The sequence below is a fragment of the Zymoseptoria tritici genome, chromosome 6 (assembly GCF_000219625.1).
Source record: "Zymoseptoria tritici IPO323 chromosome 6, whole genome shotgun sequence".
NCBI lineage: Eukaryota > Fungi > Ascomycota > Dothideomycetes > Mycosphaerellales > Mycosphaerellaceae > Zymoseptoria > Zymoseptoria tritici.
The window spans coordinates 62,069-79,210 of NC_018213.1; the positions used below are offsets into that span (position 1 = coordinate 62,069).

The window sequence follows — 17,142 nt, forward strand, 5'->3', positions numbered from 1 at the left end:
TTAGAATCTTAACTAATCTTTATTAGATCTTCTCTATATTACGAATAAGAAGAGTCGAGTTATAGATCTCGACTATACTAAGGACCTACTACTTAGTACTCGGGATCTAGAGCTAGAGTATAAGTATAACTCTCTAAACGAGTATATACTATTATATTCTCTTATCTTTAAAGATAATAGTAAGTAAATCTTATCTAACTTTTTAACTTTACTAATATATCTTAGATCTTATCCGGAGTTTTATCGGGAAAGGAGTTTATACTATTCCTTTTATTAATAAACAAAGAGAGTCTCTATTTACAAATAATGTTTTAGAGACTTCTACTAAGGTTAATCTACTTCTTAGAGATTATACCTTTCTAAAAAGCTATAATTACTCTAATAACTATTATACTACGGAGGATATCGAATATATTTTACTTAATCTAGATAAGGGGGAGGACTTTCTAGCTATTATTAAAGGATTAGAGAATTTCGAAGGAGAGAGAATAGTAGAAGATATCGAATAGATCTCTTAGTTATCTTAATTTTATTTCTTTCTTAATAATCTTTCCTAGGGTTAGAATTTAGAGGTTATATTTTAAATATATCTAACTCTTATATATATCTCTATCTACTTTAAATAACCTTAACTACTTTAAATAGCTCTAATTACTTTAGATAATATTAACTACTTTAGATAGGTATAACTACTTTAGATAGGCCTAGCTACTTTAGATAACCCTAGCTATTTTAGATAACTACTTTAGATAATCCTAACTACTTTAAATAACTACTTTAAATCTTAAGCTATCTTAAGTAGTTCTTTTATTAGATATATATATTATTATATCTTCTCTTCTCTTTCTCTTTCTTTTATCTTTTTCTATTACTTTAAGATGTCTTCCTCGACCTCTCTAACCCTTCCTATTTCCGGAGCTTTACCTACGGCCTTAGTCGACTTTATAACTACTCTTAAATCTAAGAGTAAAGAAAACCCGGAGCTAAATACCGACCTCGATCTATTATTACGAGCATTTTTAATTACTTCTACCCGGATGTCGAAAAGTAAGTTACTCTAGCTTTATAGACTCTAATATACTAATATATTTATTAGGCCGAATTAGAGATCTACCGGATTATAATCGAGCTATATCTAATATTTATACGAAGTATAACCTTAAGAAAGAGGTAGTTATATTAGAGCTATATACTCTTATAGAGAGTAGCTATTACTCTACGACTAGTACGCCCTTCCTTCCTTTTATTATTTATTTTACTAACTATCTTTATTTCTAAACGATTTAATTAATAAGATAACTCTAAGCTTATAGTCTATTATCTTAATATTAGTTCCTAGACTATAGTATATATAGTTATAGCTTTTAATACCTCTTATACTATATACTACTTCTATTAGACTAATATAAGTAAGAAGAAAATATAAAACAAAGGTAAAGTAGATAGAATTTCTACTTTATTCTAAGTTAGGAAAATTAAGACCTAGATCTTCTAGAGTTAAAGAAGGATCCTCCGCCGGTAGAGCTAAAGTAGAAGTAAGATTAGTATTATATTTAAATAGAACCTTATTAACTTACTAGTAGAAGGAATAGAAAATTCTAAAAAGAGAACCCGGTTCTCTAATTCTAGAATTATCTTCTTGTCCTCCTTTCTTTCTTCCTTCTCTTTCTCGAGTTCGGCCTTAAGGCTATTAATAGCCTTATTTAGATCGGCGAAAAGAGAGGTAACGTAAGCCTTAGTAATCTTATTCGGCTTTCCGGTTCGTACGGCGACTCCCCTAGAAAGTATTAGTAAAGTAAAGTAAAAGAAGAAGTAGTACTAAGCTACTTAGGAGGGCCCGGCTTTTTCGGCATTACAAAAGAGATTTAAAGAAGAAAGAGGAAAGAGAGGAAGAGGGCTTCCTATATAGATAGAGAAGGAATTTCGATTAGTAAGGATTTTTAGCTTTAGAGAACTACTTTAGATAAACTTAACGAATAAATAGTAAACCCTAGATTTTTATTCTATAGATAATTAGAATAAGTTTAGACGATCTAAAAGATATAAATTTTATAGTCCTAGCTATTATACTTATCTAGATATAAAGCCCTAAAGATAACTAATTTAGTTATTTAAGGTTATAGCTTTATATTTTCTATTTTAGATAAGCTATAGTTATTTTTAGTTTATATTCTAATTAATATATAGTAGACCTAGTTATAAACCTTATTTTAGTACGCTAGCTCTTCTAGGCGTAAAGATATTTAATTAAGTAAAAATATACCGGATAAATTACTAGGGCTTATATATTAATTTATATCTAATAGTTTCTTTATCTTACTATACTTCTAAGTATATTCTATACCTTATATATTATCCGCTAGAATAACCCTACTTATTTAAAAAGATATAATTTATTTAGTTTACTAAGATATTATATCTTTTTAACCCTATTAGCTAGATAAATAGTATATTTTTATTATATAGGGCTATTCCTACTACCTTAGGGTTTAGAACGGCTAGCTTATTATCTTTCTAGGATAGCTAGTTCTTTAGTTATAAAGGATTCTAGGTATTCGGTGTTCGTCGCCTAATTTAGACTAGTCTAAAGTCTAAAATCGAACTCCTCTATATCTTAGAATAGCGATGTCCTTTATTATCTTTAATACTATAAGGTATTCCTAGTATCTATATAGGGTATTTTAACCTCGTAGAATTAAAATATAATATTATAATAGCCGTAAGATAGATATCTAGTATAAAAAACTTAATTATACTTCTTTTTATCTAACTTCTCTAAGTATTAAAGGTTTTATCTATTTTAGTAATTAACCCTAGGACTTCCTATTATATAGATAGGGTAAATCGACCCTCTAGATCTTAAATCCGAAGCTAGTTTTACGCTAAACCCTAAGGCTAGACTTAAAATTCCTTAACTCGAGTATTTTAGTAGGATTTTCTCTAAGTATAGGCTATCTTATTAGTACTTTTAGTCCCCCCTATTATATATAAGTATATTTTATACTCCTTTATATATATCTAAGTTATATCTAGCGTATCTAAGCTATAGGGCTATTAGAACCCTTATAAAGTATTCTTTTTCCTCTACTTTCTAGGATTTCGGGTCTTATACCGGAATTTAAAAATTATTACTAGAGGATATATCGTAGATATATATAAGTAAGATGTTTTATACCTATTTCGAACCCGTAGAATCGATTCCCGTAGTCAAAATTCCAAAGGTCCAAGTTTTAAAGCGGTTTTAAAAGGTTTTAAAAAAACTCGGTCCTACCTATAAAAAAAACTCGGTCCAACTAAGTAAGTCCAAGGTAGATATAGTAGGAGGAAGCGGAGGAAATCCTTAGGTTTCTAAGCTTTATTAATTTTCCCGAGAGCTATAGATTTTTCGAGGCTTAGATTTTATTTTTCTAGTATACGTACGTATCTAAAGATTAGTAGAAAACCTCTAGCTAGTCGCTAAAAACTCCGTAGCCCTCTCGAAAACTAAATCTCGATCCGCGCTCGGTCCGACTAAGTAATTCCTACGAACGATATAAGTAGGCGCCGGATTAATCTCCTATAGCTAGGCTCTATATTAGTAACTAGGTCTCCGCTTCCGAACAATCCTTCGTCCTCCTCTTTAACGATTCTTATCTATAGTCCGAGTATAGCTACTAGTACTCTTACCGTATAATTAGCTAAGCTATAAGTAATACTTACTAGACTTATATATAACAACTTCTAACTAATGTTAGGTCCGGCTTTCGGGTCCTCGCAACTTGTTTACCTCGTAACTTTAAGCTCGTTAAATTACGTAGAGCCGACTTAGTCTTTAACTATAGTAGCCTAAGTGCCGTTTAAGAGATTAAGACCGCTACCGACGGCCGGCTAGGGTTTATCTTCGACTGCGTTAGCGAAAAGAATTCTCTAAGCTTCTGTTTCGAGGCCATGGGCAAATCTGGCGGCAGATACTCGTCCCTGCTACCCCCCACTAAGGCTTGTCCGAGGAAGGATATCGCTGTGTCCATGGTGTTTACATACACCGCATACGGAGAAGCCTTTACCAAGTTTGGACACGAGTTCCCCTCCAAACCCGAGGACTACTTGTACGCTTCCAAATTCTTCGACGTTTGCGAGGGATTATTTGCGGAAGGAAAATTAAAGCCGCATCCGAACGATCGTCGACCGAATGGGCTCGATGGCGTCTTGAACGGATTGGACGAGCTGAGGGAAGGGAAAGTTAGCGGAGCAAAGCTTGTCTACTCGGTCTAGCAAAAAGGCCGCTATAAGTAATAGACGTTACAGTATCTAAGGTGCTCCGGTCTCCGAGACCCGATTCTTCAAGACACACTAGTCTTCGCGATCAGGAGCGCAACGTTTTCATCCCGCGATCGAGATGACGGAACAAGAGCAAGAATTTCGATGGCAGTGAAGAGGAAGAGCTTGGACATTTCATCGGGAGCAGAGACACCCGTAGCGACAGCGATTGCTCTACACAGCTGGCCTTGACCAGTCTCACAAAGTATGCGCACCGCCAGCGACAACGACTGCTTACGACCCGCACATTCCACGCACATCAAGTCAGCTGCCGATTCGCGAGCTGTCAACTCGAGCGATGCTGAACCGGCCATGGACAAGCGGGCGTGAGGAGTCGGCTACGGCCAAATCCTGAGCCTACCGTACACATCTCGTCAAGCCATTCATCGAGTGCTGTCGAACATGGCTTCGGGTGTGTGATGAAGGGGTGCGGCGAAGGAGGACAGGAGACTTTGATGACTGAAAACATTGAAGGACTTAATCCCTTCTTCTTCTGCCTTGACTGCGATCTTTCGATTCCAGGCACAGCCTCTTGGTGAACCAAGAAATTGTCAGCGTGACATCGAGCAGATCCGAGCACGCAGACAGATTCCATTTCCACACAGCTGACAGTGTTATGGCATCGAAAAAATTGTCTTCCGCCCACGCTACTGGAAAGCCACAGCTGGTAATACAACATATCTCTAGACCGTCCAACTCATCGACGGGATCCATCCATTCCTCACAATCCACACCAACCCTGCTCCCGATGCACTGATTGTCATCGTTAGTATCAGGCCGACACTGATGAGCAAGCCCTGCTCGAAGAAGCCTGGCAGGCAAAACGTCAGTTAGAACACGATACAACTCGAAACAGGGGTTTAACATACCAATACCACCGCCAGGCTTGCGCTTCATTGTCTTCAGAGGCGACAGTGCTTGCTCCAGAATTTCGCGACCCACAGATGCACTTCCGGTCGACATGGCCGCGGCAATCTTCGACGAGGAGGCCGGAGTTCGTATGAAAGCCGGTCGAGGCAGGGAGAACATATCGACGGTGTAAGCCAATGATGAATGGTGCCCATGTGCCGCCGGACGAGCGGGTCCAACAAGCAGCTCGCGGTTAACATGGTTCACAAACGAGACCCGTGCATCGACAAACTGTGCGAGATATTTGCCGACTTGCGGGTTGCCGAAATGATACGCCGCGAGAGCAGGGCCGACGCAAGCACTGCCGAGGTAGTCGATGGCATCGTCCAGGCTCTTGACTGCAAAGACATCGAGGGCCGAAGAGGCAGTGTTCGTCTCTGATGATTCGGATCGTCGGGCGGGTGCGTCAAACACAGCCGCGTCATTCTCCTCGTGTGCCTTGATATCCGAATCTCGATTCGATTTGAGCTTCTTGCTTCCATCCATCATGGACATCTTTGCCCTCTCCTCGGCTACCGCTCGGAGGAATTCTTCTTTCACGAACTCATTCACCAGCACCACATCCGGCGCATACGGACTCGTTCCACCGAACCCAATCTTAGCCGCCGCAAGTTCTCTCGCCGCAAGTTTGATGTCTGCCGTGCGATCTACAACTGCGACGACATGGCTGCGGGAAGGCGAGGCTAGTATGTTAGCTTTTGGCCGGGGTCCAATGCCGCAATTCTGGTCGACCACGAGAGCTCGGTCGAGAATCTTCGAATCGCGGATCGACGAGGACGCTATAGCGAAAGTATCGGAGTGCAAAGCTTGTTGGAGAGTGTTTCTGAGGACGCTGGTCAAAGATCCGGAATCATCTGCGAGCTGATCGATTGGAAAATCAGCGACGACTGCTCAGAATGAGCATGCGTTCCGATCAACTGACTCACATGAAGAATCACACAATTCCCTGCTGCGATAGCAGCGCTCAGTGGTGCTACGATAGAGAACAGAAGGGTGTGTTTGCAAGGCTCGATGTACACGATGCCAGCAGGAAACCGGTGGTTGGGAGCATCCTTGCCAGAAGCGACGAGATACTCGTCCGCGAGGGCTTTCTTTGGTTGCAAGGTCTCGTAGCTGGTTCGAAGAGACGAAATGACGAGATGAAGTTCGATTGCGATTTCCGACGGACTATGTTCGTAGTCGGCTGCGATCGCTTCTTGGATCTCCGAGGCGTGAGCAAGTAGACCTTGATGTAGCGCTTCGAGTTGATGTTGGCGATAGTAGATGTTGTGGGTTCGGCCGTCAATGGCGGCAGCGCGGAGCTCCACAAATGATTCTGTCGTGGCCATTGTGATGATCTTGAAGTTTCACGTCTGTCCGTTGGAGTCCTCGCAATCGAGTGCTGATGGTTCGATCTAGAAGGAGGCAGTGTCCGCAGAGACTGACACGAGAGCAGATCAGCTACCACGATGTAACAAAATCCGCCAAGACACAATACCGCTCGTCACATCGCATTGCATCGCATTCGCAGGAATTCTGCTCGTTCCGTCGACCCAAGCCGCCAAAGCTCTGCCGGTGTAAGAGAATGTCCACATCTTCCGAACTTCTGTCTGTCAAACCTGTACCGGCTGTCCACTTTTCCGGCGGGCACCGGATGAGATTTCCAACCATGACAGTAGATTCTGCGACGACGATGCAGCGATTCATCGCACGGCAAGGTTCTCGTCCAGGCTGAGACAATTCTCCAGCACCCGCAGACTACCGCAAACTTCCTCCTCGATTTACCGGCCACCAACTCGACAACATTCACATCACCATAGCATACGAAAGCATGTCGGTCACAACAACTGCCAACGCTCGCATCCTAACTACCGCCGACTACCTCTCCGACTACACCATCCATCACACGCAGCCCTCTTCCTCCTCCTCATCCCCCGCACCCGCTCCCAACGCCCTCGACGTACCGGGAGGAACGACCGTATCAAGAGGAGATACCCCCAATGCAGCCAATTGGGAAACTCGTTGGCGTCGAGTTCCAGCCCATCGACCAGTCCAAGATCAGCGAGATGAGATGCGGACAACCTATACGAGTGAGGTGGAGAGGAATTTCGTGAGGGTAATGTTTTCTGGTGAGTGGTGATGAGATGTCGGTGACTTTCACGATAGCGGTTGCTGAATGCTGACGTTGTGGTCCAGGAGTATTCATGGTGGCTTCTACCAGTCAGATCTGGAGAGCGACGGGTGGGAGGTTGAATGGCGACATTTTCAAGTACAAGGTCGGAGGAGAGTGGTGAACGGATATCTCTAGTAGAAGCAGGGAGTGGTATCGAGTGAACATGCATCTCTGACGACATGGCTTGTATCAATTCGTTGCGTGTGCAAGTTAAGCGATACTTGTCATCCTTCGTCGTCGAGGCATGCACAGTCCGAGCAAATGGGGAAGAGTACAGACGTGGGCATGCCTCTGTTCGCATAATCCATTCTCCAGCTCTCCAAACCCTCACTCCTTCGGCGGAATAATTGGCAAGACCACATAGTTCTCGCAATGCCCACCGATGTGCAAGTTGTTCACGCCCTCAAAAACAGCCTCGCTCCGATCCTCAGGATGATTATGGCCAAAAATCCCCGTACCCTGCGTATCACCACTCGAAACCTCCAACACCAACTGCCCACCTTTCTCAACCACAACATTAGTAGGCCAAATCTCCACATCGACCTCATACACAGTATCCGCCTTCACCTCTTGAACATCGCTGCTGATATACTCGCGATGAGGCAGGTACTCGAGGTGGCGCGGGTGATCGTCGTGGACTTTGCGCAGACTTGTGCGAAGCCAGCCTTTAGTCAGCGGGACGGGATCGCCGGCGGTGCCGGTGTAAAAGATTTCCTTGCCGGATGGGGAGATGTGGCGGAGGGTGAGGAAGAGGTCGATGTCGGAGGGAGTGGTGGCTTGACCTGGGGAGGCTTGAGAGGCTGATACAGAGAGGTGAGCGACGATGTGGCCGGTGATTTCGGTCTCGGAGGGGAATGGAGGGGTTGTGAATTGGACGAGTTGCGGGTCGTTGAGGTTGCCGAGAGTTCTGTACGATATCGTCTTTTCCTCGGAGGTTGCGCTTGTGGAGAGACCAAGGTCCGGTGTGAGGTAGTACGGCGTGTACTGGGTCCTTGCAATCGGCCATTCCAGTTCTGTCCGGCGGAGGTAGGCCTTCTCGGCTGCCGCATCGTTGAAGCCAACATTGCCTTTGCGCAGCGTCAATTCGACAGGCGGGAGCTTTCCTTTTACCGACCAGCCACGACGGTCGTCACCTTTGAGGAATGCGTCAAGGAAACTCCTTTGTAGCTCAACTTCCTCGTCGTAGTACAGGGGAAGATCATGCCTGCCGGTGATGAAGCGGAGGTACTTGAACTCGCTGCCTGCGTGTAGGTAGCCTTGCACATTCCCGCGCAAATGAAGCAGGATACCGCCCCAGTTGGCCACGGAAAGCAGAGGTACCTTGATGTCCGCGAGGTCAAAGTCCTTCGAAGCATAGTACTCATCATCGCGGAACTTGTTGCGCACATTGTCAATAGTCTGGTCTCGGCGATTCTGCGCGAGCTCTTCCGGACTCAGCTCGCCTTCGATGGTATCAGGACCCCAATTCGCTGCCTTGCGTCCCGGTTTGCCGTACTGGTTCGACAAGACTTGACGATTCCACCAGAAAGTGATGAATTGATTGCTCAAGATCCCTCCATGACGGCATCGATCGCGGTAGTAATCGCTCATTCCCTCCCAAGGGATGATTGCCGAAAGTCCCTTCGGTGATCTCGCTGCCACTCTCCACTGGGTCCCTGCGAAGTACGAACAACCCAGAAGGCCCACCTTTCCCGACGACCACGGTTGGGACGCAGCCCATTCAACGACGTCGAAGAAAGCCTCAGAAGTTCCCTGGGACATGGTGTCGAGGAGACCAGGACTCTGCCCGCATCCACGCTCATCAGCGCGAACAATGGCGTAGCCATTTTTCGTCCAGTAGCCAGGATCGGGCGTCTCCCAGGCCGAGTGCTCGGATTTTTGATTCGGATTGACCTCGCTGAAGGATTTTGCATGGAAGCTGAAAAGGATATCATATCAGTCATGTCCGAGGATTGTAACAGATTCTGAATTGCTCACTCTTTGTACGGTATGTCCTTGCCATACGGACCGTATGTACATAGCACTGGCACCTTTCCCGCGGTCTTTGGGCGGAATACGTTCACGCGGACCAGTCCGTCTGATTTCTGGAGTGCGACCGTGACGTTCCACTCGACGACGTATGGAAAGCTGTCCGCTTCCACGACATGGAGATCTTTGATATCGTTCGTCATATTGCTGGTCTGTTGACGGCGATTGGGAAGTCGATAGAGGGCTGCCAGGTACCACTATCTGTGTCCATGGCGTGCCTGACATTCCCGGCGCATGTGAGCCGCGTTGGGTCCACTTGCTCGGACATCATTGTTGCGATACGCCCATGGAGACATCGTGGAGGTCAAGACGGAAGAATGTGGAGGCGGAGACGATGAGGAGGAGGAGGAGGAGGCGGCGGGGAATACGCTGCCTCAATCTCCATACCAGACCCGAAGGGGTCTGGAGCGGAGACAGAAAGCGGGCCCTCGGGGCTTGAAGAGACTTCCATTGCTTCCATTCACTTGATCTTACCTTCTATTTGCTTGCAGTTTGCATCGATCCGTTCGACTCTTGCTCTTGAAGAAGTCATGGCGCTGAGTCAAAGAGATTCGATGAGGATCCCGATGGCCTGGTCCTCGCAGGACTTGTGCAGTAATGGAGATCTTCCGGAAGTGGATGCAGTGGAACCGATGCATCGTGCAATCCTGCTTCATTCTCCAGACAGCATGATACTGTAGCGAGACCTCCATTCCTCTGCGGCAAGGTGGAGCGTGCAATGCGGGCAAGATGATCTTCCGTGGGAGCTGGAAGTCCACAGCCGAGGAGCCCATCTCAGCCGTGCAGCACGAGAGGAGAAGAGTAAGTGCGCGAGCATCGAGATACACGATGGTAACTCCTATTTCGTTCCTGCACGACCGCTCTTGATATCGGATCATACTCAACATGGGCGGCATCCACGACGACCAACCCGACGCCGAGAGCAAACCGCTTCACATACTCATCGCGGGAGCCGGTATTGGAGGACTCACCGCGGCAATCGCTCTCCGACAACAAGGTCACCATGTGGAGATATTCGAGCAGTCCAAGCTCTCCCAAGAGACCGGAGCCGCCATTCACTTGGCCACGAACTGCAATGGCCTCCTCCGCAGACTGGGCTTCATGGCCGAGGATATCGGCGGCGTCGAGTGTACGAATGTCGTTGAGTATCTCCCTCACAACGGTCAAGTCAAATATCAGGTTCCCGTGAAGAAGCTCGGCGCCAGTCTCTGGGCTCATCCATGGTATCTCGTGCACAGAGCTCATTTGCATACGGCTTTGTGGGAGATGGCTGTCAATCCTGATGGTAAAGGTCCGCCTGCGAAGCTTCATCTTGCTACCCGTGTACAGCGGATCGATGCCGCGAATGGGACTATTGTGTTGACTGATGGCACGGAGTTCCAGGGCGATCTTGTCATCGGCGCCGACGGAGTGCATTCGAAAACCCGCGCGAGCATTTCGGGTGGCGACCTTAAAGCCTTCGACTCGGGCAAAAGTGCCTTCCGATTTATGGTCCCTACCCAGAAGCTGGAGAGTGATCCGAAGACAGCACCTTTGGTGAAGCCCGGAGCATTGTCCATGTGGATAGGAGATGACCGCAGAGTGATCATGTATCCTTGTATGAACAACACCATGATGAACTTTGTGCTCATCCACCCGAGCGTGGAGTCGCAAGCAGATGTTGGCGATGAAGGTATGTTCGAACTTTTGCTCATCGATTCAAATATCCGTGCCAGCTCACTGACGACGCACAGCAGGTTGGCAACAAACAGGCAGCAAAGACCGCATGCTCGCCATCTACCAATCATTCCACGAATCCGTGCGAGCCGTGATCGAAAAGGCCGAAGAGGACATCAAAGTCTGGAAACTCCTCGACATGGACAAAATGCCTACCTTCGTGCATGAAAGACTCGGGTTACTCGGCGATGCCGCTCATCCTTTCCTACCACATCAAGGCCAGGGTGGCGGTCAAGCTATCGAGGATGCAATTGCACTCGCCACACTGTTACCGCTGGGCACCTCTCGACAGGACATCCCGGAACGACTCTCACTGTACAACGAGTGCCGCTATGAACGCTCGCACAAGATCCAGGACTTCACTCGCACGGCTGGCAAAGATGCCGCGGAGTTGGCAGCAGAAGGGAAGAAGCTCGACATGATGGAGTATCAAAAGTACAACTTCGGTCATGATGCGTACGACTTCGCTCGGGGCAAGCTCAGAGCCCTGCTCAACAGTAAAGAAAAGACACTACGCTTCCGCAGTCCATTGGGCTTCGGCGCAAGTCCTGGTCCACGGCGACCGCTCGGCATGTCAAATATCCCACTACTCCAGCAAGCAAATCTCGAGACCTTCCAGACCCTCTTCGTCCGATTCAAGTCCTCCAGAACCTATCTCGAGAACCTCCTCCCTCCCAACTTCGCCTTCACCCGCCCCGGAACACTCGCAACAGCAAGCATAAGCTGCACCACTCTCGACGGCATGGCCTGGCTCGCACGCGGCGGATACAGTCACTGTGGCCTGTACATTCACGGCATCTACTTCACTCAGCACGACGGCTCCAAAGTCTACGGCTCCTACCTCGCCGTTCTGTTCGAAAACAGTGCCGACCCGATCATCACGGGCCGGGACGAACTCGGCATGCCAAAGATATACTGCGACATCGACGCAGGGATAGTGGGCAACAACGCCAGCGTTTCTCTGGCTTGGCGAGGAACTCGCTTCTGCCAGTTCAACATCTCTGGTCTCGCCACTCCCGAGCCTACTTCTTCTCCTCCCGAGCCCGCTCCGCAAACCCCACCTTCACCACCGCCCGAGTCAGGCCACTTCTGGCACCGCTACATTCCCTCCGTAGGCGAACCAGGAAATGCAGACGCCGACTACATCGTCTTCAACCCTCACTCCGATTCTTCTACACAAGGAGATGCCACCTCGACGACGACACTGGCTTCCAAGAATGCGTCGTTGGCGTTCGACAAGGGTAATTGGAAGACTTTGCCGACGCTATACCATGTCGCTACGGGCTTGTCGGAGATGCCGATTTATGGAATAGAGGAGGCAAGGTTTGTGAAGGGAGTGGGTGTTGACGATTTTAGTGGTGCGAGGAGGATTGAGTGAGGACTGATGGTCGGAAGAAGTAGTTTGGCCGCAGTACGATGTCGGCTCGTCCGTTATTTGCTTCGACTCGACAGTATTGGAGAACAACGCAGACATCTCATGCCAAGATCGCAGTCCTGATGACTTGATTGATCTTCCCGCAATCCTTTATCGGCCACTGCAGGCGTTGTCTTGATGTCCTTTGCCTTACCACCCACCGGAAGCTCCACAACTCTCAGACCTCGCATCGGAACCGGTGGGCATCTGGCCCCCACACCCCTATGGGAACGACTCGGAACTGGGATCCCTCAACTGCCGGCTGAACTGCGTGCTTGGGGGCTGTGCCTTGGGATCTGTGCCGTTGCCTCTTGATCACAGTACGCTGTCAAGACGCTTCGAGCAATCTGAAGAGCGACATCCTCTACAAGGGAAGATCAAGATCGACCACCGCATAGTCCAGAAAACTCGCAAAAATCGCCACTATGAGTATTGTATTTCCATGCACCAACGTCTCATCGTCCAATGCTAACCTTAAACCCAGCCCTCACTCCAGTCCACTTCTTCTCCCACGGCTCGACAATGATGCTAGGCGAAGAATCCACCTCAGCAACCTACTGGAAAGCCTGCGGCGACGCCGCTCTGGCCAACAACATCAAAGGCGTAATCATGATGGGCGCGCACTGGGACTCGACCGGCGAAAACAGCATCGAAGTCGCCACGAACCCAACTCCAGCCAAGTCTCCCGTCGCCTACGTCCATCCATCCAAATACGTTGACTACCGTCTCACTCCCGACTTGCCCACCGCCAGCCGCGTGATCGATCTCCTCAACACCGCCGGCTTCAACGCCAAAGGTAACCCGACTTTCGACTGGATCCACGACACCTACCTCATTCTCATCCGCATGTTTCCCGCCGGTTGTCCGCCCACGACAATCATCTCCATGAACGCCCGCTTCGATCCGCACTTGCACATGCGAGTAGGCAGCGCAGTGCGTTCGCTGCGTGAGGAAGGGTACCTCCTCATCGGCACCGGCGGAGCAGTGCACAATCTGTACCGCAACCGATGGGGACCAATGTTGAAGTACAGAGACAGCTTCGCACAAGAAACGCCGCCGGAAGGCTGGGCATTGGAGTTCCGGCAAAGTGTGGAAGATTGTTTCCGGAACTGCAGAGGGCCGGCGTTGCGGCGGGCGGTGACGAGGTTGATGAAGCATCCGATGTTTCGAGGTGCTCATGCTACGGATGATCATTTCATGGCGGCTTGTTTTGTCGCTGGAGCGGCTGGGGACTGGGAGGATGAGAAGGAGATGGAGGGAAGACTGGGCGCGGAGACGTGGGAGTTGACGAATATGTGTAATAGTCAGTTTACGATTGGGAGCTGGGGTGGGAAGGAGATTGTAGTTTGAATGCAGTCGAGGTCGAACCCTAAGCATTGTGTTTACGGCTCGAGTGAGCTTCATGCTGGGATGAGAAAGAAATAGATTCAACGATGTTCATGCAGTATTTCTTGAAAGCTTCTCAACACCATCAACATCTCGCTCTTCTTCAGTCCTTCACTGGCGGCAAAAAGCTCGTTGTAGCAATCCTCATCCGCTTTCCAAACGCCCAAAGTGGCACTGCCAGCAGCCCAAAGATTGCCATTATCATCCCAAAGATCCCAAACGGCAACGCAGGACCATCTGCAATGACCCAGTCGGAGATGAAGTACGTCCAAGCAAAGGCGATGACTGACCGAACGATGGTAGTCATAACGAAGCAATTGCCGTGCAGGGGATGGTAGGAGTCGATGATCTGTGCCGGAGGTCAGATCGCCAGTCGAGAACATCTCTGACAAGCCATGATGCACTCACATAATTAAACCCAATCGAAGGCACCGTCGCGGTAGCCGCAGAAATCATCCCAATCCCCACCGCCAAACCCGCCCAAGCATTCTCACTCGGATTCGCAGCACAAAATCCAAACGTCCACAGTCCCGTCGTCGCCAGGAAGACACCGGGAAACAGAGCCGGGAGTCGACTCTCCGGCTCCGAGAGTCCGTTGTCATCGTCTTTCGCCCGCTTCGTCACGAGCCAGTCAGCAGCAACGAAAGTGATAGCTCCGCCGACGACGACGCCCAGTACGCCGCCGAGATTGATCAGGCCGACGTTGGGGCCCCAGAGGTATGGTGGCTGGGAGAGGAAGATGGGACCGATCGTGGAAGTGGAGACGATGGCTGCTACTAGGCCGCCGTAGAGGAGCATTACGACCCATGTGCCTGGGAAGACGAGGGACTTCCAGGGAGCGAGGAAGTGACGGATGATATCGCCTTTGTAGATGCCGCACTTGAGGCTTTGGATGTAGGTCCATGGACGTTGTTGGGTGGGTACTCGCTCACTGCCGGCGGTGTCTTCCTTTGTGTGGATGGCTTCTTTGGTAGAAGTGGTCGGGAAACCATGCTGAACGTCGACCATGTCTCCTCGTCCTTCTCGAAGCAATTCAGCCTCTCGATCAAATAATGTCTCCGGGACAATCAGCACTTCCAAGATCAATGTAAATCCCACAAGGACAGCGGAGATCCAGAATAGCCAGCGATAGCCCAGCCGAGCAGCGATATAACCGCCGGACACACCTGCAATGTATGGTCCCGCAGCAAGACACATGGTGTATGCGATCATTGCTCTTCCTCGCTCGTGGTGAAAGAAGACATCGCCTGTGATCTCTGGTGCAAAGGTATAGACCGGGCCACTCGAAGCTCCTTGCAAGGCTCGTGCTGCGAGGAGGGAAGGGAAACCTTCGGCAAGACCGCACCAGACAGTCGTCAAGAGAAGTAAGATCAGGGAGATGATGAGAATTGGTCTGCGGCCGAAGATGTTTCCAAGAGGAACCCAGAATATGTTGGATGTGCCTAGGAGGAGCGTTGAGACCTGTATTGAGGGAAGTCAGAGCTACCATACTCTATTGCTGTTCCCAACAGACTTACGGCAACCAATTGAGACAGCGTGCTGATGTCTTGATGTGGCATGAACTGATACTCCATGATCGAGAGCGCTGGAGCGACCGCTCCTGCGGCAAAGTCCACCGCTAGAGCATAGAAACACATGGTGAACAGGATCGCATAGCGACGACTCCGTGGCCAGTTCAGCGGATCCGCTGAACTTGTCGAAGGCGAGGGAACGAGACGGATGATGTCGTCGTCGTAGACTGAGGTACCCGTGGTGTTCCGATAGAGATCATGGTCAATTGGGAACGGTCAGCATTCGACCTTCGTTGCTTCACAACATACCAGACGTGTGAGCTTTGATCGATACGTACCAAACAGCCGGATCGTGCCTGGTGGCTTTCTGTCTCGCAGCTCTTCTTTCGTGATGGAGAAGGCGTGACGCCAGGCGGCCATACTGGTTGGAGAAGTCTGGGGCACGGCAAGGCAGTCGGAGTAATTGAGCGAGGTGCACCAACAAATGTTGCCAGCGAAGGGTATCAGAGGGTGTCAGGTCTACCGTGTCAGCTCCTAGAATGTACTGGCCGCTATCTCGAAGGCCCTGTCTCAGCCTCCGTGTGCTTATCAATGAAGTCTCACGAGGAATCCCCCGCATAGTCGGATACAGCTCCCTCTCCACGGCATTGTGGGGGTTGCAGTTGTGGAGTCTGGGGCTCCGCATATCGCTTACAATCGAGCATTGGAGATTGGTGAGGCACAGACCGTGACCATCATGTATTTTTCGTCGATGTTGAGAGGTGTATGATCTGTCCAGATGTAGGCTGTGTGTTTCCACTGCTAATGCCGACTTTGATCTCCGGGACTGTCTGACAACATATGCATCAGTGGATACAACCTCCAGCAGCGTCCTGAAGCTAATTGGATCACTTTTTGCCCGACGCAGGAACACCCTCCATACTGCCGTAATCTTCCCCAAGCACCTTGTCCTCGCCCAAAAGAATTGGCTTCGACTCCTGTAGGACATACATCATCCGCGCCCACTTCGTCGAGCTAGAATTCTTCCAAGCATGGTTGGTTCCTCTCTGAATCGCCACATCACCCCGTCTCATCGATCGAGTCTCCCCAGAGTCCAAGACAAGTTCGACTTCACCTTCCAGTACAACGCCATAGTCCAGACTGACGGTGCGGTGCATTGGAGAAATTGAATCTGGCGGGCAGTCGACGAAGCGGAGAACAGTTCCTCCGGGAATGACAAGGCCGGGCGGGGTTGACAGGTAGGACTGGTAGGTCGAGACGTCATTGTCGTTGTTCAGGTTGGCAGGAAATTGCTCGGTTGTGTAGCCCAATGCGAAACCAGCTCCGTTAGGCAATCTGCTCCAGTCAAGAGCTTCTGGTGTCTGGTCCGAGAAGATGGCTTTTCCCTTTTCGTTGTGTGTTGTGATGAAACGGTTGATTGGCGGCAGATTCGTTCCTTCCATGTTGTCGGATGAGAGAGTGCGGTGGATAGATGGAGTCGGCGTGATGTCTTGGGCGGTATGGAACTGATCAGAACATCGAGGTATGCTGAAGTGGCGGAAAGCACGAGATGCTATTCGAACGATGTGTCTCAATCGATACCAGGATGTTCATACTTGGCCACTTTGAGGGTATCCACTCCAAGACCCGAGCCTCGGAAGCCATTCTCGGATACATGTGGCGAGCGATCCGGACGTTTGACGACACGAAGCCGAGCGCCGACATCGATCGTTGTCCCCAGGGTTGGAAGG

General features: G+C 48.9%; 7 protein-coding genes across 7 annotated transcripts; 3 read left to right on the forward strand and 4 right to left on the reverse strand.

Annotated features, from left to right (window-relative positions):
* Positions 1-4,979: 4,979 nt before the first annotated feature.
* Positions 4,980-6,533, reverse strand: MYCGRDRAFT_43467 (uncharacterized protein; the record flags this gene model as incomplete). The annotated part of the gene is made up of 3 exons (XM_003851963.1): positions 4,980-5,107; positions 5,166-6,092; positions 6,128-6,533. 3 exons carry the CDS (start codon positions 6,531-6,533, stop codon positions 4,980-4,982), a joined length of 1,461 nt encoding a protein of 486 aa, XP_003852011.1.
* A 412-nt stretch (positions 6,534-6,945) lies between these two features.
* Positions 6,946-7,536, forward strand: MYCGRDRAFT_72695 (uncharacterized protein; the record flags this gene model as incomplete). Its single annotated transcript, XM_003851272.1, has 2 exons — positions 6,946-7,313; positions 7,381-7,536. 2 exons carry the CDS (start codon positions 7,016-7,018, stop codon positions 7,476-7,478), a joined length of 396 nt encoding a protein of 131 aa, XP_003851320.1.
* Positions 7,529-9,528, reverse strand: MYCGRDRAFT_100383 (uncharacterized protein; the record flags this gene model as incomplete). The annotated part of the gene is made up of 2 exons (XM_003851962.1): positions 7,529-9,275; positions 9,335-9,528. The coding sequence occupies 2 exons, from the start codon at positions 9,526-9,528 to the stop codon at positions 7,685-7,687; spliced, it is 1,785 nt and encodes a 594-aa protein (XP_003852010.1).
* A 742-nt stretch (positions 9,529-10,270) lies between these two features.
* Positions 10,271-12,479, forward strand: MYCGRDRAFT_72701 (uncharacterized protein; the record flags this gene model as incomplete). The annotated part of the gene is made up of 2 exons (XM_003851273.1): positions 10,271-11,057; positions 11,119-12,479. The coding sequence occupies 2 exons, from the start codon at positions 10,271-10,273 to the stop codon at positions 12,477-12,479; spliced, it is 2,148 nt and encodes a 715-aa protein (XP_003851321.1).
* A 501-nt stretch (positions 12,480-12,980) lies between these two features.
* Positions 12,981-13,865, forward strand: MYCGRDRAFT_43486 (uncharacterized protein; the record flags this gene model as incomplete). Its single annotated transcript, XM_003851274.1, has 1 exon — positions 12,981-13,865. The coding sequence occupies one exon, from the start codon at positions 12,981-12,983 to the stop codon at positions 13,863-13,865; it is 885 nt and encodes a 294-aa protein (XP_003851322.1).
* A 139-nt stretch (positions 13,866-14,004) lies between these two features.
* Positions 14,005-15,832, reverse strand: MYCGRDRAFT_86328 (uncharacterized protein; the record flags this gene model as incomplete). The annotated part of the gene is made up of 4 exons (XM_003851961.1): positions 14,005-14,250; positions 14,310-15,362; positions 15,419-15,639; positions 15,751-15,832. The coding sequence occupies 4 exons, from the start codon at positions 15,830-15,832 to the stop codon at positions 14,005-14,007; spliced, it is 1,602 nt and encodes a 533-aa protein (XP_003852009.1).
* A 467-nt stretch (positions 15,833-16,299) lies between these two features.
* Positions 16,300-16,869, reverse strand: MYCGRDRAFT_43418 (uncharacterized protein; the record flags this gene model as incomplete). The annotated part of the gene is made up of 1 exon (XM_003851960.1): positions 16,300-16,869. A coding segment is annotated over one exon (570 nt), but the record flags the coding sequence as incomplete, so codon positions are not given.
* Positions 16,870-17,142: the final 273 nt, after the last annotated feature.